Source organism: Petaurus breviceps, unplaced genomic scaffold (genome assembly GCF_028583685.1).
Source record: "Petaurus breviceps papuanus isolate PSGF00001 unplaced genomic scaffold, PetGlider_PUasm1.0 208, whole genome shotgun sequence".
In the NCBI taxonomy this organism is placed as follows: Eukaryota; Metazoa; Chordata; class Mammalia; order Diprotodontia; family Petauridae; genus Petaurus; species Petaurus breviceps.
This window is the reverse complement of record NW_027185852.1, coordinates 28,704,283-28,729,287: the sequence shown is the minus strand read 5'-3', so window position 1 is coordinate 28,729,287 and position 25,005 is coordinate 28,704,283. Positions and strand designations below refer to the sequence as shown.

Here is a 25,005-nt window from a genome sequence, read left to right as displayed (position 1 = left end):
GACAGACTGGTGAGAAAAGAGACCAGAGGCAGGGAGCCCAGTGAGAAAGCCAGTACAGTAGAGCAGAACAGAGGGAAGGGTCCAATGGTCACTCTAACCCCTCACCCTCTCAGCTGTGGCCTCCCCTCACACTTCACTGATGAAACGAAGGCCATTGCTAGGGAGCTCTCCTTACTTCCCTCCCCACCTCCCAGTCTCCCATATGGTTTGTGTCTGCTTCTCACCTCTCTACATACATGTGCACCTTAGATCCCAGCCCTCCCTGTTAATCCAGAACACTGGCCCCTCTATCTTCCCTCCCTCTTACTTCTCTCCCATTTCTCCCTGTCTACTGGCTGTTTCTCTACTGACTATAAATATGCCCACGTCTCCTCCATTCTCAAAAGCCCTCACTTGACCCATCCATCCCTGCTAACTATTGTCCTTTCTCTGTCTTGCCCCTTTGGTTAAACTACTTGATAAAGCCATTGAGATATTAACTTAAAAAAAACCCAATCTTACAATTTAAAAAATTCACGAGTATTTATTGTCTCTTTGTGACAAAAAATACCCCCAACAAAACCTTCGTGAGAAACATTCAGTTGAGCCAAACAAATTCCTACATTAACCATGTGGAAGGCTGTGTTTCATTCTGCAGTTAGCCCATGACCTCTCTGTTAGGGGATGGGCAGCATAATTCATCTGTCATTAGTCCTCTGGAACAGCAGTTGGTCATGGTGTTAATCAGAGCTCTCGAGTCTCTCAGTTTTTCTCACTTTTTACAATGATGATGTTGTACAACCTGTGCTCCTGGCTCCGCTCACCTCCCTCTGCATCAGCTCATAGGCGTCTTCCCTGGTTTCTCTGAATCCATCCCTTTCATCATCTCTTAGAGTCCATGACATGCCTAGGCCATAAGTCTGTTCCCTGACTGATGGGAACACCTTAGTTTCCAGTTCTTAGCCAGAAGGCCATCTACAAGTGTCTCTCACGCCCTTGGACACCCTCCACAATTGGACTCCCAGCTAAAACCTCCCTCCCTAAAGTTACCAGCCAAATCTAACAGCCACCAGACATTGTCCATCACCCTCCTGCCCTAGATACTCTGTCTTCCTTGGACCTTCCTGATAACCATTGCTCCTGGTTCTTCTTCTTCTTGGCCTCCGCTGTGGAACCTTCCTCCAGGTCATGCCTGCTAACAGTGTCACAGGGAAGGCCTTGTGGCCTGGACCTCACAGAAAGTTTTCAACAGATGGAAACAGGAGGGAAAGGTAATCTATCCCAGAAGAGGAGTGCAAAGGGCAGGATGAGGAGATAGGACACAACCATTTTCTTTTTCTTTTTTAATCCCCGGGTCTTCCTATCTTACTCAGGCCCAATGCCACTACTGATTGGTCCTAGGGCCTTCTGATCTGGAGTGGTTCATGCCCTCCAGGTGTATCAGACAGGTGCTGGAATCAGTGTGAAGGGACCCAGTCAGTTTAGAGCCCTGAAGCTAGCCCTCCCAAGCTCCAGCCATCCACTAACCTCAGCCCCCCCAACAGGAGGAATTACGGGCATTCCATTCATTTTTCAAAGGATGTAACTGTTCTCTAAGGTGGGTCTAATATCAGCTAGAAGCCTGCTGACAAACCTGGGCCTGCCCGTCTGGGGCCACTCACCTTTACTGCGTATTCTTTGCCATTCTGAAGACTCACAGCCCCTTGAACTTTGGCGTAGGCACCTTCTCCAAGCAGCTCAGAGGTCAGCCTATACAAATCTGGTAAGGACACCAAGCAAGGAAAAAGGCCATCAGGGGGGAATGTCCTTTTGAGCTGAGCTTCTCCAGTTAGGCAGCAGCAAAGAGAAGATGAAATCCTGCCTTTGTGACTTACTCCTGGCAGGCTGGGCCCTCTCTGCCTTTCCTCATCTGTAAAATGAGGGGGCTGGTCTAGAGGACTGCTAAACTGGGTGACCTTTAATGAGGAGTTAATCATGACAAACTTCTGGGCAGAACATGCATTAGGATATCATCTCACGCACAGAGAAGCTGAGATACCAGGAGGGCTGGTGGTTTGCCCAATATACAGCCCAGAGTGAGAGATGGGATGAGACGGGGATCTGGTCACTCTCGGTAGCTGGCACTCCAGCCACTGAGTCAGGCTGGGCCTCCTATGAAAGCCAGCCTGTGGCAAGGCACAAGTTGGATTGGGCCCAAGAACTCCACAAGCAGGATGAGCAGCTTGGGCTGCCTTCCAAAGGAAAGGCAAACCATCCGCACGCCCAAGCAGGTTTGATGCTCCCACCCTCCCCTGACTGGCTGCCCATGTCTTCTGTTCTGTAATTTGTACCCCTCAGGCATCCTGACATGAAGCCTCAGTCCGAGCCCAATCCTTCTTACTAAGCAACTCAATCTTTATCACTCTGACTCATGAAAAACCCAGTTGTGCTTGTACAAAATGCCTTTGATCCCATTCATTGAAGAAGCAAGGCCTGTGGGCAGGGAAACACTTCTAGAAACCTTGGGGTGGTGGCACCCAGCACCAAACTGAGCCCTGCAGGCTCCCCATGCCCCCAATCCTGCTCAAATCCTAGACTGGAGGTTTGAGATGATGTCATGAATATCTCCTAATGGACTCAGGGGTTTGGAATTAGTCTTATACAACAGCCAATCCGCATGAGGGGGACCAGAAGTTATCCTTGCCTGACTGACAGAAGGCTCAGTTAGGAAAAAATCAATTGCCCACTCAGTCTACAAAGTGGGAAAGCAGGGCTAGAAGTGCTAAGGGATTACATTCATTATAGGAATGAAACAAAGGGGAGGCCACTCTGTTCAATTAACCCTAACATAACTATTTACCAAGGATCTCCAAACCTCAGAGCAGAAAGTGACCCCAGGAGGTATCTAGTTCAAACCAGGCTAGAACCAGAATATACCACAAAAAAACCTCCAACAAGGGACTCACTCCAGGGACAGGGATGGGCACGGCCTCCTGAGGCAGCCTTTTTGTGAACACTCCACCACTCGGAGATGGTTCTCGTGTTCTCCCAGCTCCCTAAGGAAGCACCCTCTCATTTCACATCCGAGTAGCACACACACCACCAGTGCCCTCAGCTTAGAACGTACATTGTGGGAAAGAGGCGGCAGGCGGAGGGGAAGGAGACCACCCAGATTTCAGTTCCACTTCTGCCCCTTGCTGGCTGTGCAACCCCAGCTGGCCACTTCTCCTGTCAGGGTCTCAGGTTCCCCATCTCTAAAACTGTGATAATCCACCATCCCAGCCCTATCTTTCTCCCCAAGTCACTGTGAAGAGACAAAATCACTGAATCTGAGTTGGAAGGGACCCGGAGGCATTTGATCCTACTAATAATTGAACAAAAGTCTCCTCTATACCATCAGCCTCTCCTTGGAGACCTCCAGACATGGAGAGCTCAGCACCAGCTCCCTGGGACAGCTCTCACTGTGAAAGAGGACACTAATCTGCCTTTCTGGGATCTCCCTCCATTGCTCCTGGTTCAATCCCTGGGAGTCAAGCAGAGCGAAGATTCTGAACTGAAAGGGACCTTGGAGGTCTAGCCTCATTTTCAAGATGGGGAAAGTGAGGCCTGGAGAGGTTACCTGACTTGCCTGAGGTGATTCAGGGAGCAAATGGAAGAGCTGGGATATGAACCCAGAACCATTGACCAAGTTCAGCCGCTCTCCCCCTGAACCGAGGGGGTCCCTCATTCCAAGTCTCTCCCCTCTCCTGGGCACAGGGATCCCATCCCACCTGCATCCTGCCTTCTCCAGACATTGCCTTCAGGAGCCCTCACCTGGCACCACCCACAGGGCCACCCACCTTTTCCCTACCCTGGCTGCCCTCATCTCCTCTGGACACTCTCCAGAATGTCAACATCCTCCTAAACTTTGAGGTCCCAGCCTGCAGCAAAGTGGCTGCACCAGCCCTGGTCCACTCATGGCAGAGGATCAGCCTTCTACCTCATCCTGGACACTGGGGCTCTCTAGGAGTAGGCCCCCAAAGCCTTTCATGGCCACCACAGCACACGACTGACTGCGAAAGCCCTGAGATCTTTTTTTCCACATTAATGACGGTCTCATCATTTCTCCTGCATCTTATACTTAAGAAATTGTTTTCTGAACCCATATAAAACATTATAATCACCACTATTAAAATTAATCTTACTCAGTTCAGCCCAACATTTTTTCTGAAGCCCAACTTGGCCGCCCAGAGCAGAGGCTCTCCTTCCCAGCCTTGGGCCATCCCAACTCGACAAGTCTGATGACTACATCTTAGCCCAGGCAAACCTGAGTGCCCTGGCCACCCTCCAGGACTCCCAGAACTTGAGAGTTAGAAGGGGCTGGCAGGCATCGGCAGGAAGCCAGATTCTTGAGAAGGAAGAACTTAGAGAGAGGCAACAGGAAGCTCTGAATAATGGGGAGGACTCCTAGGGCCCGGCCATTGAAGCCTATGATACAGAAACCCACTTCCTCTCTTGTAAGGAGAGCAGTGAGGGACAAGCCTATGTGGGCTAAAGCCGTCTGAAGTGGTTAGGAAGTGGGTGGGTTTTGCTTAACTGTGTATTTTTGCTGTGGCTGACAACAGCCTACATTTCTAGTGTTTTTGGTTTACACTTTATCTGATTTGATCGTTGGCCCTGGGACGCAGGTACCCTTATCTCCAGTTTACAAATGAGGGAACTGAGGCTCAGAGTCTATACATGGCTGGCTTAGGGTTATAAATTAGTATCTAGCCATGGAGTCAGGGCCGGCTCGGGTTCAAGTCCCAGCTCTGACATGAGCCGTGTGGCCATGGGCAAGTCCTGCTGCCTCCTGAAGTGCCCGGCATCAGCCTGTTTCATGACCTCCCGGTGGCTACTCTTCCTCCTATCAGCCCTGACTCACTGAAGATGCAACAAAGAAGTGACCTAGGAACCTGAAGTCAGAATGAGGGTGATGACACGGAAGGGCTGTACAAGTGTCGATATCCCCAGATGGGGAAACTGAGGCAGGGAGCAATGGAGTCACCAGGCCCTAGTCATGTAGCATCAGAGCTGAGACTTGAACCTAGGTCTGACCTTTTGCCAACTGCTGGTTACTGTGGTAACCTCTCTCTGGGCTTCAGTCTTCCCTCCTTTTGATTGCACCCTAACATCCTATCTTTAAGTACAGAGAGAGGGATCAGGCTGTTGAGTCCCAGGGGGGCAGGAACAGCTTGGAGAGATTCTGCCTGGGAGGGGGATGGCCCCTTGTCAGATCTGCCATGAGGGGAAAGGGGGTGGTATTGGACCACATGCTACCGAGCTTCTAGGATTTGTGGCAGCTGAGTCAGCTGGTCTTGCAGAATCACCATGGCTTTTGTGCCACTGGGGTGCAGTGGTAAGAGTCACCACATCCAGGCTTGGAGAGAAAAACATCCAACTGACCTTCAAACCTTTCAGGCAAGGAATCAGTCGCTCGGGCCTTCCGTTTTTTCTTTCTCCTGGTGCCACTTTCAGAGATAGGAAGGGGCTGGCTGCTGCCCATCTCTAGGAGGGAGAGGGGAGTGAACAAAAGTCAATGGCTGCTCCTCCCGCCCTCCCAGCCCTAGAGAAAGGAAGAGGGAAAAGCCAGGGAGGGCACAGGGAAGCTGCCTGTTAAATCTCCACAAGAAGGACTATTGATTTGCTTTGCCCCAGAGGCAAAATGAAAGGCAAAGCCATTATAGAAGATCGTTAACTGTGAAAAGAAACTCAGACAGGCAAGCAGGATTAAAAAAAAGCTTGTGAGTCCACAGACAGAGAGCTCCAGGAAGGGCCAGAGCACCCACCTCCACCTAGGCCTCCCAGACCAGCATCTGAAGCACCAGAAAGGGAGGCTGTTCTATCTGAGATCTAGAAAGAGAAGGCCAGAAGGCACATGAGACGTGGCAGAAGGTGCAGGTAAAGAGCCCAGAGTCTCAATCCTGCACTGATTGCTCTGGGCAAGTGTTTACCTCGGTTTCCTTGTCTGTAAAATAATCTTCCCCTCCTTTCCTCCCTCCCTCCCTCCATCTTCAAGGCTGTTGTGGGCACTGATAGAGTTTGGCAAATCTTTGATAGTTAGACAAACATGAGGCATCAGGGTAGACTGGATTCCTCAGATTTCTTTCTGCCCTAAATCCTATGATCTTATAAGAGAAAAACGCAGAAGTAATCATCATCCAGGACAGACTGGGCATGGAGGAATAAGTGAATTATTTAGGACTAAATCTTTCCTGTCAAGGAAAGTGGAGGGGAAACATGACATTCCCCTTTCTGATGTCCAAAGTAGAGAGCAAGATCAAGCCCCCTTCACTAGAGGAGATGCAGCCCCTTCCGGCAGACATACCCAGAGATCAAGGACTAGCTCAGGCCTCTGGGTGTCCTCTCTCAGAAAAGCACCTGACTCCCATCCTTTGGAGAGAGAGGCAGACAGATAGAGACAGAGAGGAAAGAGAGAGAGACAGACAGAGAGAGAGACAAAGATGGGGGTAGGGGGATGAGAGAGATAGAGGGGGAGAGACACTGAGACAGGGGGGGGGGGGGGAGAGAGAGAGAGGAAAGAGAGAGAGATAGAGATGGAGAGAGAGAGACAGAGACAGATAGAGAGAGAGGAAAAAGAGAGAGATCAGGACAAAGTGGCTATGAGACAGATGAACAGGGGCACCAAACTGGGAGTGATGAAGAAAGCAGGAATGAGACCAAGAGGTAGAAAGAGGGAAATAAATAAAATCCTGTGCCAGTAACCAATCATGGGGCTGCTTTTAAGACTCTATAGCGAGGGCCTTGCCTGGTTAAAGATAAATCACTCATAGAACAGACCACACACTGATCCAGAATGGAGGCTTAACGCTCTTTGCCTGCAGTTGGAAATAATAAGATTTCTTGAAGTCTCTGTGTCTAAATCCCCACCTGGGCAATTAAACCTTTACATCCTTCTGAAATAATGGCCCTGGTGCACTGATGGGCTGGAGAGAGAGAAGGAGAGTCTTCTGGACCAACCTTCAATAAACACAGGCTTCGTTTTTTTCTCTGGGACTTTAAAATGGAAGCTGGCGAGCTGCTTGCCTGCCTGTGCCTCAGCCAGACCTAAGGTCTATGTGCTTCTCTAAGGACCCCAGCTGAAAACTATCAAAGAAATGGCAAGCCTGCTTGGGAAGATTGATGCCCGCTGGTGCAGTTCTTCGGACTGTTCCCATACACAAGCACAGAACAGCTATTCGGAGAAAACACACGGAATGTGGCACTTGGTAAATCCCACAATGTTCAAGTATGGATGGTGGAGCAGTCAAGTGTCTGACAGCTCAATCTGGGGGAGGGTCCAAAGGGCAAAGTCAAACCTAAGTACAGCTCTGTCTCCATTATCCACAGTCACGGACCCTACCAGAGGCCTCAGCAATCAACTTCATGGAGCAGTCACAAGCGCTCCGGGGAGCGTCCCACACCTGGGAGAGCTCTGAGAGGTGCCTTCTTCCCCCATCCTTCCTTCATTCACTCACGCCAACTATCTACAAATTTTAGATGAAAAATCATCCCTTGTCCCTTGGAGCTCACCCCTTCCCACAGACCTGGCACATTCCCACGAGGGGCTGGCAGGAAGAAGTACAGCCAGGCAAGGGGGTCCCTCAGGGGACTTCAGCCCTCCCTAAGGTGGGGGGACTAGATCAAGGAGGCAGTGCCCCTCTTGGTCTTACTCTTAGGACCGCTGCAGCTTCCCCTTGCCCCTGGCAGCCAACACAGAGAAAGGGGCCTTGGTCTCCTCCTGCACCCAGCTCAGCTCTTCAGGAGGCTGAGGACCAGCCCAGAAGCCAGTGGATCTGGGGCTGTCTCATCCCCCTCCTCCCTTCCCTTGACCACCATGTGACTGAGGTGGTGAAGGCCAGCCTAAAGCCAGGGGGACCCGCAGGAGAGGAGTAGGCATCTTCCACCCCACCAGAAAGGCTAAGACATTCCTAGGATCTGGGCAGAAAGGTGAACCAGTTCTGCTTCTCCGTGGTTCTGATCATGGAAATGCTAAGACAGCCCCTTGCAGGATGAGCATGCCTGCACACAGCCAAGCTGGAACTATGCACACCCCCACACAGCATATACCCACACCCCCACACGCACCCACAAACACCCCCACACACGCACACATGCATGCACACTCACTCCCATGTGCGCACGCGCGCGCACACACACACACACACACACACACACACACACACACACACACACACACACACACACTCGACCCCGAAGCCTCAAGCCTGGAAAGCCGGGGGAGTACCTGCTCTACTCTGCATGGTCTCAGCAGAGGAAGGAGCAGCAGGAAGAAGACATGGTTCACTTTCCTTGGAAGCAGAGCTGTTTGGTGACTAGGAAGGAAACAAGTGGAGTGACAAGGTGTGAAGGAGGCGGAGCCGCACCCTCCTCTGTGTCAGGGTCAGCAGCCAAAAGCTCTTCACTTACACAAACCAGGTCTTTCTCCCTAGGAAATTTGGGCTCCTGATTTTAGAGATTTCTAGACTCCCACCCAGTCAGACCTGGAATGAGGAGAGACCTGAGTCAGAGAGACGCCCCCAGCAGCTACTCCAATGGTCCAGGGCTGAGGTGGCATGGGCCTGCATCAAGGTGGTGATGGTGTCAGGAGACAAGATACAGGCAGCAAGAGACAGGTTTGGAGCCTAAGTGATGGGCAGGATGGAGACGTGCTCCACACATCTACAAGACACATTCCTACTTTACATCAGCTTTAAGGCTGACAAAACACGGAAAACCTTATGCAGAGGACCAAAGAGAGGTGACAGGCCCAGAGCTTTTAGGGAAGAGGCCATGTGCAGGCAGACCAGAGCGCGCCTGGCAATGGAGGAATGACAGCTCACACTTACAAAGTCCTATCTTCTGAAGATCCCAGGGAGGCTGGGAGCACAAGCGTGCTTATTCCCATTCCACAGAAGAGAGAGCTGCGGCACAGAAGATAGGAAGGGACCAAAGCAGGGGCTGAGCTGAGAGTCAGGGCCAGGTCAGTCCTGACCCCAAGCCTCTCTCAAGCAATCTCCCCGGCCATGATGGGGATGGGGCTTGAGGAGTCCAAGAGGACTCAGAGGTTTCTAGTCCCAGGGTGATACCAATAACCAGAAGGGGGAAGTCAACAGCTCATCAGCAGAGGGCTTAACAGTAACAATTAACACACGCAGAGTCTCTGTGATGAGGAAGCCGTGCACGCCACCACATGGGAACCGAGCCTAGGGAGCTTGTGTGGGGAGCTTCCATCATGACTACAAGGGAGATGAGAAGGGGAAGCCACAGAGAGCAAACCCCTGTGGGAAACCCAGGGGAGAGCCTCTGCCAACCCTCACAACCCAAATCAGCCTTAACCTGGGCGCTGCCTCCAGCCCCCAGCCTCACAGAACAGCCCTGGCCGGGCCAAAGCCAAGCCCCGATCTCTTCAAACAGCAACCTCGAACACTTCAAAAACCAAGCCATTCTTACCTAGGCTGCCTCAGCTAGGGGAAGACGGAGCCCAAGCGAGTCTGGTTCTCAGCTGATAGAGACTGGCCGGCCTGTTCTCTTCTTATGCGGCTCCGGAGCTGCTTTCATCGGTCCTTGTAGTTCACCTGAAAAGTGCAGTGAGTGTTCAGTTCCCCAGTTTGCTGGTACCTCACCACATGTGGCATCTAAAAGAGACCAAGAAAAAGTGTGTGCTAGAGGGTCCCAGCAGGAGGGCGCACGTGCCCCTTCTGGAGAAGGGGGAACCCGACTGACCCCTCCCTACCCCACACTCATGTGCAGACCTTCTCCATCATCAGCCATGTGAGCATGAAAAAGGCCCAGTCCACCAACTAGAGCACAGGGTACATGGAGCTCTAAAGCACCGAGGGCAACCAAGGAGTGAGGAAGAAAGACCCTTGGAGAAAGAGCTCTGGGATGACTCTGGAGAAACCGCAGGCACTTCCCAGGAAGGCTGGGCCCAGCGCAGCCAGTGGCAGGGGCACTGCCGAACCACAGGCCTGGGGACGTCTGAGCTCCCTCCTCCAAGATGGTTTCTGTCTCAAGGCTCCAGGGCCCAAACGGGCTGTGGCCACTTCCTCACCCTCAAGCTTGTACTTCCTTCTTCTACCTCAAGCGTAATTTCTGGGCCCCTATTAAAAAAATGTCTGAAAGATCTTTCCCACCACCAGATGGACAGTTTTACTTGGCTATCAGGACGCTCTGGACTTTCCTCTGTCAATGGAGACTCTTCACCACGTCAAAAACCCAGTCATGTCTCACCCCCTTCTCATTCAAACAGAAAATTCCTTTTAATGATCTAGCAGGGTCCAGCTGGTGGCCTGCCAGTGACGGGTCAGCCATGCAGCCTTACAGAGCCTGTGTCCCTCTGTGTCTCTCCCTCCTGTTTTCCATTGTTAGCATCTACAGGGGAGCAGACAAGGAGAATAAACACTAGTTCATACTGATGTACATTACGCATCAGTGTTTTCTGGCTTCGCCTATGATTTCAGGCAGACAGGAGGAAACGCCTTCCATTCTGCACCTGCCCTACAACTCAGAGTCAGAGAGGTCCAGCGACTAGCCCTGAGCCACACAGCTGCTGGCTGTCTGTGGGCATTGCTGACTCCAGGCCCAGGGCTCTAACCACTGTACTACCAGTTTCCCAGATGTCTAGGCATCTTATACTCTTGGTACTGCTCGAGATCCAAGAAGTGAAGCTGCTGACTGAAGTTCCAAGCAGTGAGCACCAAGGACTGAGTGTAGAGGGTGACACATGTGACTTTCAAAGGGAAAAGGGACGGCAAGGCCAAGATAAGGAGTCACAGCACCCTGGCACGTGGACCTAAGGTGTCAGACTGAGGGGTCTGGCACAGTGGAGATAAATTTCAAATATCAACCACCTACTGTGTACAAGGCTTTGTCTCCTTTGCTGGATTCTCCTCTGGGCCCCCCTCTCTACCTGTAGATATCCCCCGGGCTCTATCCTGAGTCCTCTCTCTTCTCCCTCTGTACAACTTCACTTTAGGATCTCAGCAGCTCCCAAGGACTTAATTATCATCTCTGTGTAGAATGCTGTCAGAACCAGAAAGCTCCTTAGATACAGGGACTCTTAGATAGGTATTAGACCTGTACCCACCAAAGCCCCTCCCAGCTCTGACAGTCTATGATTGGGCCCCAAGCCAAAGAGAAAAGGTAATTTAAAAAAAAAAAAGGCATTTTCCTCACCCAAGATTTGCCTCCTGAATCCAGGTCCCTGAACTCATGCAGTCCCCAGCAAGCATTCACAAAGAAGGCAGGCAGAGAAGTTCTCAGACCAATCAAAGGGGCAGCAAAGAGGAAGCCCTCCTGTCACTGTGATGACCATAATTAACACCATCTCTCCATTAGTCACATCCTCATAGTTGCCAGACCAGAAGCCAAGAGAGAAGCCAATGGGGCTGGCTTGACTTGCTAATAAAAGACGGCCAACAGCTGGAGATCAAAGGGGCCATTTTAGGGACTCAACCCACCTCATATTTCTGGAGAGCTTTAAGGGTTACCTGAGGGCTGAGGGCAGTGCCTAGCACATGGCAGGAACTTAATAACTGCTTCTTGGCTGACCTTTCAACAGCCTGGTGAGGACGTGGCACAAGGACTATTAGCACTCTCATTTCACAGATGACAAAGCCGAGTCTCAGAGAGGTGAAGTGATTTTTCAGGGAACAAACTCTCTGGCCCAGTTCCTTCAGGTTCCATCTATGTCCAGAGCTCTTCCCACCAAGCCACAGGGCCCGGCAACTGAAGGGCCCAGGCAGCCTGATCAAGGCCAAGGGGCCCACAGCAAAGGGCCCACAAACCACGCGAGGAGACTGTCCTCAGCACTTTTTCTTCCAATCCGTTAGTTTAACAAGCTTTTATTAGATGCCTTAATTCTGTGCGATGAAAACAGACCCATCCATCTGGTGCTGAAATCTGCCTTCCCTCTAGAGCCTGCAGCCTGCTTGCCAGAGGCAGGGGAGAGCCAGAGAGAGGCAGCCTGCCAGGTCACAGGTGCTGTGGGCTCTATTCCCCCTTGGCCCACACTGCACAAGCACCTCTCCTGATCTCTCCAACTTGTGCTAGGACCCAAGGATCGAAGACCCCTGTCAAGTCCAGTGAGTCCAAACCCCTGCTTCTGCAAACACAACACTGAGGCGTGGTCAGGGAAAGAACCAATTAGTGGCAAGTCTAGGACAAGAATCCAGCCCCCCTACAATGTATCTAACGCTCTTCAGACACCCTCTGTCCTTCCCCATATCCTCTATACCCCAATGAGTCCCAAAACACACTCCAGACCCTCTGCCTGGAATATCCTTTTTGCTTAGCAAATCCCTCCTCAGTCTCTGAAGCCCAAAGCCAAATGTCACCTCTTCCAGGAAGCCTGCCCAGACCCCTCCACTGGGAAACAAACAGATTGTGCTTGGGCATCACAAAGCCCCTCTCTGAGGCATCATGGGATGCTGGTTATCTCTGTGTAGGTCACCTTTGGTGACATGCTGTCTTTCGTGAGGAAAGGGAAAGGGTCACATCTAAGCTACATACCTCCACCAGGCCTAGCACAATGCTGTTCCCTCAGGAGGTACTTTAAAAACATCTGCACAGCTGAATGCCTATCACAGCGCTGAGCAAAGAGGAAAGATCTGGTGGAAGAAAAAACAATCCCAGACACTCCTCAAAAATTGACATCCCAAATCACCCTGAAAATGAAAGAGAAAGGATGGAGAGGGCGACAAACTGATTAAGCACCTAAGTGCCAGCCACTTTGGATACAATACCCCCGACCAAGCCGGCCTGCTCCCAAGGAGCTGAAGTCCTGCTGGAGGAAGCAGCTGCTACAAGCGGAGTGACACAGAAAACCTTTAAAAGTAGATAGGAGGTAACTGGAGAGGGGGAGGCGGGAATCAGGAAAGGAGGCAGAGAGGAGCAGGGCTTCAGCTGAGCCTTGGAGAGGCAGGCGGGAGTGGGAGAGAGTCGGGTGAAGGCTGGAGGCCAGAGAAGCAGGGCCACGTGGGAGCAGGCCCACAGAGGGCATAGAAGGGAGCCAAGGCATGTACATCAATGACAGGGTGTGGAGAGCCCAGAGCTTTGGCCAAAAGCAGCTTTAACAGGCCCTTCCAAAGTGGGGAGGCTTTGGGGTAAGGCCAATGAGGGTGGTCTGAGGTGCCCAGGAGGCACCCATGTTAAAAGCCTAGAAATCAGTTACTGACATGGAACTTCAGCTCAGGAGAAAGACAAGCCAATCAGTCCACAAGCATTTATTAAGCACTTACTGTGTGCCTGGCCCCGTGCTGAGTGCTGGGAATATAAAAAAAGGCTAACCCATGGGCTCTGTCCACAAGGAGCTCCCATCTCATGGGGGAGATGACACGCAAACTGCTGGGTATATACGACACAGGTGATGAGAGATGATTAGTAGATGTGTAACTTCAGAGGTGTAAGAGGGCCAGAAAGGCACCAAGGGGCCAGGAGAAAAAGAGCCTTAAATGACAGAGACATCTAGATTTGATCTGGGAGTCCTCTGCATCAAGGAGATAATTAAGCCTCTGGGAGCCAAAGGAGAAGGACTCAGGACAGACAGGGCTTCCGGAAACTCTGTAGTCAGAGGACAAGCGGAGCTCCAGCTCCAAGGAGCCGGAGAAGGACAGACTGGCCGGGGAGCAGCACCAGGAGGGAGCAGAGTCACTGAAACCCGGAGGAGACAGATGGTCAGTGACATAGGTGTAGGAGAGCCGTCAAGAAGGACGAGGGATGAACTCGGAGGAATGTGGCCACTAAGGATCACTGGTAACTCTGGACAGAGCTGTCTCAGTGAAGGGATCAGGTCAGGAGCCAGATGGCAGAGGGCTCAGGAGAGTGAGAGGAGAAGGGCTTTGTCAGAAACGGAGGCAGGTCACAGGGTGTGAGCTTAAGGGGTGCCAGAGGGTGGTGAGGATTTCTTTGAAAGGACAGGTCAGAAGGAACCAAGGAGAGAGGGAGAAACTGAAAATTGTAAAGAATGATATCAGAGGCAAAGACGGGAGGGGAAGGGATTGAGGGTACAGGTAAAGTAGTTGGTGTTACCCCATGTAGAGGAGAAGAGCTACCTCTTTGTCAGAGACAGAAGTAAAGGAGGAAACAGTGGGGGATGATAGTGATGGGTTATCAAATGAAGAGAAGGGTGGATGATGAAGCTCTCAGTGAATGGTTTCAACTGCTTCAGTAAAATGTGAAGTATGGAAAACAGCTGAGAGTGAGTGGAGCAGATCCTGTGGGAGGCCTGAGGAGGGATACACTGGAATGACCACTGGGGAGAGGGGGACGTACTACCGGGATTGCCTTGCTGCAGGGAGAGCCCAAGGGGGATGAAAAAGCGGACCGAGGCTCTCCTCCAGCCGGGTTCAACAGTACTTGGGGAGGAGCACAGAACACTGATGATGGGGATGATCCAGGAGTGCGGCTTGGCAAGGCACTGGAGGACAGAGGGCAAGGACCCTCAAGCAGGTAGCAGTGCATCCTTGCACAGTTCACTAAAGCTTCGAGAGGAAGCAGAACAGACTTGCTGGCTTGGCAAAGAACGGAGTGAAAGGATGGGAGTGAGAGTGAGGAGGAAAGGCAGGCACTGGGGGGAGGGAGTGACTGGAAGAGCATCTCAGAGCTCATCGACAGAGAGGAAGAACGTGAGGGGTGATGGCAAAGTAAGAGTGACTATCCCTGTGTGTGGCTGAGGTGAAGTGGGGGAATCAGAAGGAATGTCAGCTGCTGCTGGAGCCCCCTGGGATAGGGGTGAAAAGGGAGACTGAAGCTGGCACTGAAGGCACAGAGAAAGGAGGGAGACTGCTGGGCATCAGTCACCGGCCCTTACAAGGAGCTAGGGTGAATGAGAACCATGGCTCCACCAAACCCCAAGGGAGGACAGGAGAGTGTGGGTGTGGTGATGGGACATACTCCACCAGCTCGGCGGTTAGGAGAGAAAGTACAGCCAGAAGTGGCAAGGAAGGCCAAGGAGGCAGAGGCTCATCTGGTGGCAAGCAGGTGTCAGTGAGGGTCAGAAGGGGGCCAGAATGTTGGAAAGAAGTCTAAAATGAAGGGATTTTCTTTTTTCTTTTAATGTTAGAGCAGGGATTCTAGGGAGCACAGAGGAAGGCACAAGCAGATATGCAGTGGGACATTGAGGGGAGTAGAGGTGAGATGGATGGGTCACCACGAGAGGGGAGAAGGAGGAGGACAGAACCTTGGAATATATGCATAGGGGGTAGAACATGGGTGATGATCCCTCAGAGGAAATTAAGGAGTAGCCAGACAGGGAGGGCAAGGTAAAAGGGCATGGAGAAGTCAGGGGAAACCCAAAAAGGGAGAGAAGTAGGTAGAGAGGGGAAGGAAAAAGAAACAGAGTGAAAGAGAGAAAGGGGAAGGGGGTTGAGACAGTGAGGGGGGAGGGGCAAGGGGAAAGGAAAAGGGAAAAAGGAAACAGAAGTAGGAACATCCTATGGACATTCAACTGATGTAAGTGTCAGGATCCCCATGCCCAGACTGTCCCTCTCTTTTTACTCTTGGGAGACACCCTGTTTTCCAGAGCTAAGGATCAGCAAGCAAGCTATGCCTTGAGTTTGACATAACAACAATCCTTTTTACTCACCCTCTGGATGGTCTCAGTCACAGCAAAATCCCAGAATCATTTCACACCAGCACCAGGTGGGCCCTGAGCCTGGACAAGCACCTGCAGTACTCATCCTGCTATGAATCAAACTGGTCTCCCTGTTGCTGTCACCCCTCACTGTCAGGGCTATACAGCTCACTGAATAGCCTCAGCATGAGCGCTGAGATCTGCCCGCACTAAAGCAGGGCACACGTGTCTAGTTTCCCTCCTCCAACTAAATGAAGAAAGCCTTTTGCTTATCACCGCTGTTATCTCTTCGGTTTTAGTCTATTTTATTATTAAGTTAACCGTGGTTTTGATAACCTGCGGGGAGCTCTCTGTTTTTTTTTTATAGTTAACAGCAGCTGCAAAACCTCTGTGGGTCTTTCGTCATTTGTTCTCGGGGTTGACATACAGGAACTTATATCAATGAAGTGACTCAACAGAGCCTAGAAATGGTCTCAGAAAATACTGGTTTTCCTTAGCAAACAGGGAAGAAATGTGGCAATCAAGGACAACACCAGCAGATAAACTACTCTATAATACCAGAAGATGGCAAAAAATAACACAAGCAATACTGTCTCTTAGTCCAGGGGAAAGGGGTGGGGACTATAATGATTTTGCAAAAAGCCTCTGCTCTGGTGGAGCAGCGCTCCTTACAGTCTTCTAAGGAACAACGAAAGCATGTGCAGACAGCGTATGAGTCAAAATCAAGAGAGACTCCTTAACGGAGAGACAACAGATCAAAGTTGGCCGGTCCTCTGAGAAGTCTTACTATCAAGCTGGACATAAAACAGGAAGATATTCGCTCCCTTCCGTTCATTAAAGGCTTCTAGCTCACAATCTAAATAGGAGATGGTAAAGTCTTCCAGAAACTCCAGACTGCAAATGACTGAAGGACATGATAACTTGATTCAAATATCTGAAGGACAGTGGAGAGCCTAGGAGAGAGCAGTGGACAGAGCTCTAGGCCTGGAGCCAGGAAGACCCAACTTCAAACCTGGCCTCAGACACTCCCTAGCTGTGTGACCCTGGGCAAGTCACTTCACCATATTGGCCTCAGTTTCCTCATCTGAGAAATGAGCCAGAGAAGGAAATGGTCAACCACTCCAGTGTCACCGCCAAGAAAACCCCAAATAGGGGCACAAAGAGTCGGATATGACTGACAATGAGTGAACTACAAGAAGGAGAGCCTTAGTTCATAACATGAGAATCAACTGGAGGGTTCTTTGGACTAGAGAAGAGGGGTAAGGATCAGGGATATGTCAGAAGGAAGAGTCTGGATATTTTTAGGTGCACATATTCATAACCCAGGCATTTCACTGGAGTTGCAAAAATGCCCTGGGAAAGATGAGAACTGTCTTCAAGTGTCCGAAGGGCTCTGTGTCATGGGGCCCAATAAGACTTGTCTGGTGTGGCCCAGGAGGGCAGAATGAGGAGGAACCAAGAAACTGCAGGGATAAATTTTATGCTTGATGTGAGGAAAACCTTCACACGTTCTAAGAAAGAATTGGAATATTTTTAGACAGCTGCATCCACAAGCCTGATATTTCCATACAGCTTACAAAGTCATGCCAAACACAGTATTTATGCCCTCCTAATCCCACCCCCACCACTGAGAGGAGCCTTTTTTCATCAGAGAGAATGCTCCCAGTGCTAGCTTGTCAGAGCTCATTGAGGTTGCACCAAGATAACCTGCTGGGCCCAGGAGTAGCTCACAAACACCCAGAAAACCACAGAATTTCTCACTCTCCTTCTGTAATGCCAAGCAAAGACAACTTCCCAAGGTTCAAAATACCCTTGGATCACAACTGAAGTACAATTATCATCAGTTACCACCAAGCACCTTCTCAAAAGGGGAAGTAGAGAGCATAAAGGCCATCTACTCCTGAGCTACAGCAAGGTTAAGATTTCATCACAGCATTTAATACCCAAAGAGAGGTCTTTTGTTGATCTTGACTCGAGGCAAGTTCTCAGCAATCTCTGTTTCTGGTGAGACAAAGCTTAACAAGGCCACAAGATATATTGCCAGTGTATTCATTAATTTTTTCTTTGTCTGTAGAACAGTCCCAGGACCCCTGAAAACATTAGCAAAACCCTCTCCCAGGATTTCTATAAACATACAACAAGAAAATCCTTCTTTGGGGCTCCTGAACCAACAGCAAGGTTCCAGGACCTCTGCAACAACAGCACTGTCCTTCACCAGTGGACAAATCTGGCAAAACAACATCAAAACAGACAAAGTACCAGCATCACAGCCATGTCCTTGGCAGCTCTCAAAAGTCCTGGGCAGCTCGAGCTGGCCCTCAGCAATCCTCTCTGTCTCTCTGCCTCCATGATGCTGCTTCCAAAAATTCTTCTGCCTCTCCTCCTCTGATTGTGCTTCTCTAAATCCACAGCACCAGCTCCTCTCAGTTCAGCCCTCTCTTTTCATGTCAACAAGTCCATCCCACAAGTGGGATTCCCAAACTCTGGATTTTAACACTCAACCCGACAACCAAGCCAATACAGGGAGATCTTTAAATTCCATTACTATTACATCTTCCCAGCAGGTGGGTCCACTGGAAGATGTGGCCTACTCCAGAGGGCAAGGGAAGGTGCCTAAGGTGCTGGGCTGAGAAATGCCACCCCACCTTCTTGTCACCAAATTCCTCCAGGCATTGCAAAACACATCTGTGACCTACGTGTAATATGATAACCACAGGCAAAGGAAGCAAGCAGATAACTGGAATAGCAAAAGGGGGCCAGAGGCTGGGAAAAATGCTGAAGGCCACAAATGGGTGAGACATGTCACCCCATGGCTTCCCTCTGCTCTCCATGGGGGCCAGGGAGACTTCTACAAAGAAAAAGTGCTCCTGGCCCCAGATTGTCCTGAGTGCATTTAGAGAGCATGCCAAACAGCCGCCCCAGCAGCTGCAGCCAACACAGCTGAGGGCCCAGGAGGGTCCAGGTGGGTTATCTCACCTGCAATAGAATGAATTAAGCAGCTTCATAAAGCGGCCAAATGCCTCCTCTGGCAAAGCCCCTGCTCACACACACTCATTGAGGTCACAGAATTAGAAGGGGCGTCAAGCCCCTAAGTCCTAGCAGTCCATGAACGAGAATTCCCCTCTGTCACATCCCCAACAAGGGGGTGTGGAGCCTACATCTGAAGACCTCCCAAGAGAAGGAGCCCTCCCATTCCACCTCAGGACACCCCGACTTGTGACTCCCCCAGTCCTAAGTCCGTCCCCTGGGGCTGCCCCGACAAATGGTGGGCTCCCGTCCTCGGGGGTCTCCAAGCACAGGCTGGATGAGCACCCATCTGGTGGGGTCTGGTGCAGCCTCCTGCGTGCAGGGGCCAGACCAGACAGCCAGAGGTCCTGCCCATGATCAGATTCTTAAAGACAACTCCACACCGCTGGCCCCCCTCCACAAAGATCTTCTGCTCCAGGTTGAAACGTCCCCAACTCCTTGGTGGATTCTCTTCTAGAAGGGTCCTAAAGCCCTTCGCTACCCTGGGCTCCCTCCTCCGGCCCAGTTTGTTGGATCCTTCCTAAAACGAGGCCCTCGTGACCCAAGACCCTACCCAAGGACACGGGGTCTCCTCCTCCTCCCCACCTTCGCTGCCGTATCACGCCTGAATCGGAGCCTCGGAGTCAAAGCGGAGTCTGATCCCCGGCATCTGACAAAGGGCCCGTCCTATCCTTGGACACCCCCGACTGATCCAGCCCGAGGCGCTCTTTGGAGCTTCCGCTCCTGGCTCTGTCCTCTGAGCTCAGGCCCAGCCTCCCTCAGTGCAGCAGTCCTCTGGGATCCCCCCTCTTCTCCATCTCAGTCTCCCACAGAGCCCCTCGAGGACCTCTACCCATCCCAGCGGCCAGAACTGGTCACAACACTCCTGAGGGGGCTTGAGGTGGGCAGAGAGCAGCAAAGCTCTCTCTATTCCCAGGCAGCCCAAGATGCCACGAGCTTTGTCGGAGCTGCCCCATCCCACTGCTGACGCCCACTGAGCTGGTGGTCCACTAAGACCCCCGGATCTTTTTCAGACCTCCTACAGTCTGGCCACCAACAGCGCTCCTCTCTGGCAAGTACAACTCCCAACGCTGCTCCCTCCTCACAGCACCCTTTCCAGTTTCCCCCTTTCCACCCTGAGACCCTTCTCAGACTCCCCTCCCCCCCAAAGACCCCTCTCACCTCCGCTTCTTGCTCGGTCTCCCGCTCGTCCTGAGCCTAAGTCTTCTCAGAAGAGTCAAAACTCATCTGGGAACCCGGAAGCAGAGGGCGAAGAGGGAGCGGGGACACGCCTGCGCCTTGGGTCTTCTTGTAGCCAACCAGGGGAGCCGGGCAAGTTCGGACCTGCGCTCTGAAGACCTCCAGTCACCTCCCCCACCCCTCCCGGTAACCTCCTCCGTCCTAGACTAGGTGGGTGGGCTCGAGGCGGGGCTACGCCTGCGCCCTGATCCCTCCCGACCTCCACGAGGACCGCCCCTTCCCCTCCTCCGGCGGGACAGAGGAATGGGGCGGCTCAGACAGGGGAGCGCAGGCACCCTGAGGATCCGCGAGGCGGAGGCAGAGGCAGTTTTACGCAGGCGCATTAGGATCTGGGGAAGATGTATATATACCAGGCGTATTCCTGGTATGGTGATCCGGAGTTATGTCAATCAGTGGACATTTATTAAGCGCTTACTCTGTGCTAAGCGCAGGGAGAATCCCGATCTCCACGAACAGGTGGAGTGAGTGAGTGACTGGCTGGGAGTGATTCCAGAACCTTTGGGGTAATCATCAATCAGCTGGCATTGATTGGACACCTGTTGCATACAAAAGACCGAACACTCCCTCTGGGTGCTCCTGGGCTAAAAGCTGGAGCTGACCTTCTCGCAGCTCCTTTACGATCAGGACAAGGCCCCGCAGGTTACTTAGCCACTTTTGTGCTAAGGAGCGCCGTAAGAATTATCCCCACTTTACAGATGAGAGAGCCCTTAAAGGTCTCAGTGTCGGAGTGCCAGGGATAGGATCTGCATCCAGTCCTCAGCTCAGCCACTGTCCTTGTGGCACGACTTCACAGCCTCCCGCCTCCTTCACGGAGCCACTCAACAAACATTTATGAAGGGAGGGCCTGCTAGGCAAAGTGCCAGCCCGAAGGAAGCAGTCCCTGCCTGCCCTGAAGAAGCAGCGCTGTGTCCGGAGCCAGGAAGACCTGAGTCCAAATCCAGGCTCTGGCCCTTTCTAGCTGTGTGACCCTGGACAGGTCACTGAACCTGTCTGCCTTAGTTTTCTCTTCTGTAAAATGGGAGCATCCTAGGAGATCACATCTGCAAAGTGCCTTGCAGACCTCAAGGTGATATTTATTTACATTTCTAGCTATTCGATACCTTGGGGGAAACTGCAGGTACACAAACGAACACAGGACATCTATGAAGCAATTCTGTAGAGAGAAGATACTGGCAAGGGGGAGGGGGACGGGGCTTCTGGTGATCCTGGAGCAGAGGTCAAAAGTAGGAAATGAATGAAAACATCAGGAGTGACTGTTAGAATGAGCCCTGGAATGACTGAAGGGTCCCTGAAGTGAATGGGACAGAGGGCAAGCAGGGGGATATCCGGAACAGGAAGGAAGGAATAAATATACATAGCACCTACTGTCTGCCAGACTGGTTATAATTATTGTCTCATTGGATCCTCACAGTGACCCTCCGAGGGAAGTGTTGTTATTAATCTCCATTTTACAGTTAAGGAAACTGAGGCAAACAGAGGTTAAGTGATGGGCTGGGGCTAGACAGTAAGTTAAGCATCTGGGGTTGGATTTGAACTCAGGTATTTCTGGCTCTACCCACTGGACTACCTAGCAGCCTCTAAGACCCCTGGCTTCCAGCCCTGACCCTAACACTGAGGTGCTGCAGGATCCTGAACTAGCTCCTTCCCCTCTGGTTCTGCAGGAGGAGAGGACCCTAAATAGTCACTGAGATCCTTTTGAATGTCAACATTCTATGTTCTTGATTAGATAATGATTCCTCAATTTTGGGGTGGGATGGGGGTCAGAGGGCAGTAAAGGTTCCTTTGAGTTTAAATACCTTGTGGGGCCTGTCCTAACCAGGAGTTGTCAGGGTCCTCATTTGGGCATATGTGGATGCCCCTTAAGAAAGGATAAAGCTTCCCACCTTCCCAGGTTAGCTCAGCAGGCTGCATTTCCTTAGAATAACACACTATCTCCATTCTCTCTCCCATCTCCCACTATTACAGGCAGTTGGGCCCTCCAGGGCAGAATCTCGGGGGAGGGAATAGCATGATAGAACACAACTATGTGCCAAACACTGTGCTAAGCACTCTTACAAATATTTTCCCATTTGATCCTCACAACCCTGGGTGGTTGGTGCTATTATGATCCCCATTTTACAGATGAGGAAACTGAGGCAGGCAGAGGTAAAGTGACTTGCCCAGGGTCACACAGCTAGAAAGCATCTTGAGTCCAGATTTGAACTCAGGTCTTCCTGACTCAAGGCCCAGTGCTCCATCCACTGCAACACCAGCTGGAAGTGATTTGTCCATCACTAACTCTTCTACCCAAAGCAAAGATGGTGGGGACTCTGTTAAGGGAGAAAGAACTCTCAGGGACCAGATTCATAAGGGATCATGAGACTCAAGAGAGAGAGTGTTAGAAACCGCAACCCTTCCAAGTTATCCCTGGAACTCTAAATGGAGCAGCAGTCAACTGCCCGGGGCGGGGAGGGGGGGGGGGGGGAGGGGGAGGTGAAGTGAGCCCAGATCAGGAAACTGAGGCAGGCTAAGGTTCAGTGACTTACCCAGGAAGGGCAAGGCTTGAGCCCAGGTCTCCTTGATTCCAAATCAGGCTCTCATCTGGTGTGTCTCAGAGCCTTTCTACCAGACAATCTCAGCATTTGCATATTACTTTGCTTTTCTGTTTAAGTTTCTGTTTCCCAGGAATTGTGTCTTCTCAGCTGTCCTGCAGTATCCTTCCAGAGAGAACTTGTGACACCATAAGGCCCCCCCCCCCCACCCACCCCCCCTTTTGCCTTCCTCCCCTTGCACAAGACTAGATAAGTCACGGGGCTCCCGCCAGTATTTTTCCATCCAGCCTCCTTTGAGGTTTAAAACCTTGGGGAAATAGCCTGCTGGTCACCTGTGGGACCCACAGCCAACCTCAGGGGCAGGCTGTGTAGAACAGGGCAGCCACTCTCTAGGACTCCGTGATTCCCTGCTCTGCCTGGATGGGGAGCTGAAGAGAAACAGGGGGAGCTCCCCCAGATGAAATCCCAGATCTCCAGATCTCTCTCCCCTTCCCTCCCTCCCTCTCTCCTCTCCACTCTTTCCCTCCTCCCTTTAGCTCTCTGCCTCCCTTTCTCTTTCTTCCCCTCCCTTGCTCTTTCTTCCTCCACTCTTTTCCCCTCCCTTCTCCCACCTTTCTCTCTCCTCTCTCCCTCCTCCCTCTTTCCCTCCCCTGCTCTTCCTCCCTCTCACTACCACCCTCCTCCTCTCTCTGTTTCACTAGTCAACAGGCATTTATTAAGGGCCTACTATGTGCCAGGAACTGTGTTAAGTGCTAGAAATACAAAGGGTAAAAACCAGTGCCTGCTCACAAGGAGCTCATGGTCTAGCACAAAACAAGGGTCTTCTAACAAGCCATTGACAGGATCAATTGTGAACGATTAACAGAGGGAGCCCCAGCATTGGGTGGCATCAGGAGAGGCTTCCTAGAGGAGGGGGGACGTTGGCTGGGACTTGAAGGAAGCCAAGGGGCAGTGATGAGCAGGAAGGGCATGGGGGGGGAAGGGCAGGCCAGTAGAAATGCCTGGAGCTGCGAGATGGAGGGTCTTATTCAGGCAATAGCAAGGAGACCAGCATCTCCGAATCTAACAGTGAGACGGTGGGCTCCTCGAGGGCAGGGACTGTCTTTTGCCTTTTCTTCTTTTCCTTAATTCTTAGCAAAATGCTTGGCAAACAGTAGGTGCTTAAGAAATGTTTGTTTATTAATAGATCGATCTAACTCCCAACACCTCAACAAGTCTATTGACTGACTGACAGGGGATTTTGTAGCCGATTCTGGAGGTGATAGGAAGCTGCTGGAGTTTATGAAGGAGGGGGATAAGATGGTCAGACCTGCACTTCAGGAAGACCCCCTTGACAGCTTGAGTGGGGAGAGCCTTGAGGCAGGTGGACCCCCAAGCAGCTAGTACAGTGATCCAAGGGGGAGTGACAGTGTCAGAGAAGAGAAGGGGGCATATTGGAGAGATATGAGTATCTCTCTTGAGATAGGAGGCAGCAGGTTACCGTAGATGGGACACTTACTACCTGTGTGCCTCTCTGGGCCTCAGTTTCCTTATCTGTAAAATAAGTGGGTTGTGCTTGATTGCCTCTAACAGGCCTTTGAGCCCTGATTCTATGAGCTGTGTGATTTCCCGGAGCTCTGATCCACAGGAGCGAGCAGAGTAGCCTTTCCAAGTTAGTGATATGAAGGCACCACAGCTCTGGGTGATGGGAAGGTCCACCTGGGAGCCCACCTGCCCCAAGTGTCCCTAGATGAGTGACAAACACCACTGTCCTTTAAGGCTCAGTCCAGGGGCCACCTCTGACAGGCAGCCCTTCCTGGCTCCCCCAGCTATCAGAGATCCTTCACCCTCTAAATCACTTTATATATACTTTGTATATGGGTACAGGTGTTGTCTGTTTCTCCCTCCTCCCCTCCCACAGAAGGGATGGCTCAGAGGGACAGGAGGGTCGTCTTCCAGAGTATGTGCTGGCTCCTCTGGGTTCTGCTCTGCCCCAGAAGGCAGAACGAGGGCCCAAGGCTGGTGGAGGAGGAGGAAAGGAGGCTGAACTTCCCTAGACAAAGGAGTGAGCTGCCTGGTGAAGAAGGGAACAGCCCATCTGTGCTTCAAGGGAGGCTTGATGTTGTCCAGGAGATCTCCACTCCCTTCCAGTCTGGAGATTCTGTGGCCTGGGCTTCATTGAAGCTCCCAGAAGTAATTCTAGGTACTAGGGTCTGGCCTGAAGACTGGGAGCCTGGCCTTAGCCCAGAGAAAACATGGGCACATCATTCCCGGGCTCATAAGGTTTTCTTTCTGTGTCCCCTAGTCTAGGGATCAGGAAGGATCAGTTTTGAGTCTGAGAGGAAAGAAGGCAAGGTCTGGAGCCTGGCTTGGACCCGTCTTGGGGGGAGGGGGGCGGCAAACCAGGATTCTTAGTTTTCCCTTCTAAATTCCCCCCATGCAGAGTACAGAAGTCTTTCCAAGGGTCAACCTCCCTCCCTCACTTCTAGGGGAGCCCCCCCCCATGTTCCTACTTCTCCACACCTGTGGAAGCTCCCCCCCCCATGCTCAGAGTTCCAGGACACCCCCAGCCTCAGGCTGAGCCCTCCCACCCAGAGCTCAGAGCCATACCAGCCCCACCCTAGGTCGGCCCTTGGATCTCAGACCAAAGCACTTCCCCCATAGGGGTGTGGTAAGCCT

The 25,005-nt window shown here is 51.7% G+C and overlaps 1 protein-coding gene across 6 annotated transcripts in view; it reads right to left on the bottom strand.

Moving 5' to 3' along the window:
* The window catches only part of LOC138165376 (MAP kinase-interacting serine/threonine-protein kinase 1), a 43,019-nt gene extending 23,064 nt beyond the window's left edge, over window positions 1–19,955 (bottom strand). For 3 of the 6 annotated variants that reach the window (XR_011169347.1, XM_069093647.1, XM_069093649.1), the window contains exons 1-5: window positions 19,739–19,955; window positions 9,430–9,614; window positions 8,225–8,312; window positions 5,383–5,484; window positions 1,641–1,738 (exon numbers count right to left, since the gene is read on the bottom strand). Coding sequence is in view for 5 of the 6 variants with exons in the window: in XM_069093647.1 (XP_068949748.1) it covers window positions 1,641–1,738; window positions 5,383–5,484; window positions 8,225–8,240 (216 nt within the window). In the remaining variant the exon portion in view is untranslated. The remainder of the gene's footprint in view (window positions 1–1,640; window positions 1,739–5,382; window positions 5,485–8,224; window positions 8,313–9,429; window positions 9,615–19,738) is intronic. The other 3 variants (XM_069093648.1, XM_069093650.1, XM_069093651.1) reach the window with 3 other exon arrangements.
* Window positions 19,956–25,005: the final 5,050 nt, after the last annotated feature.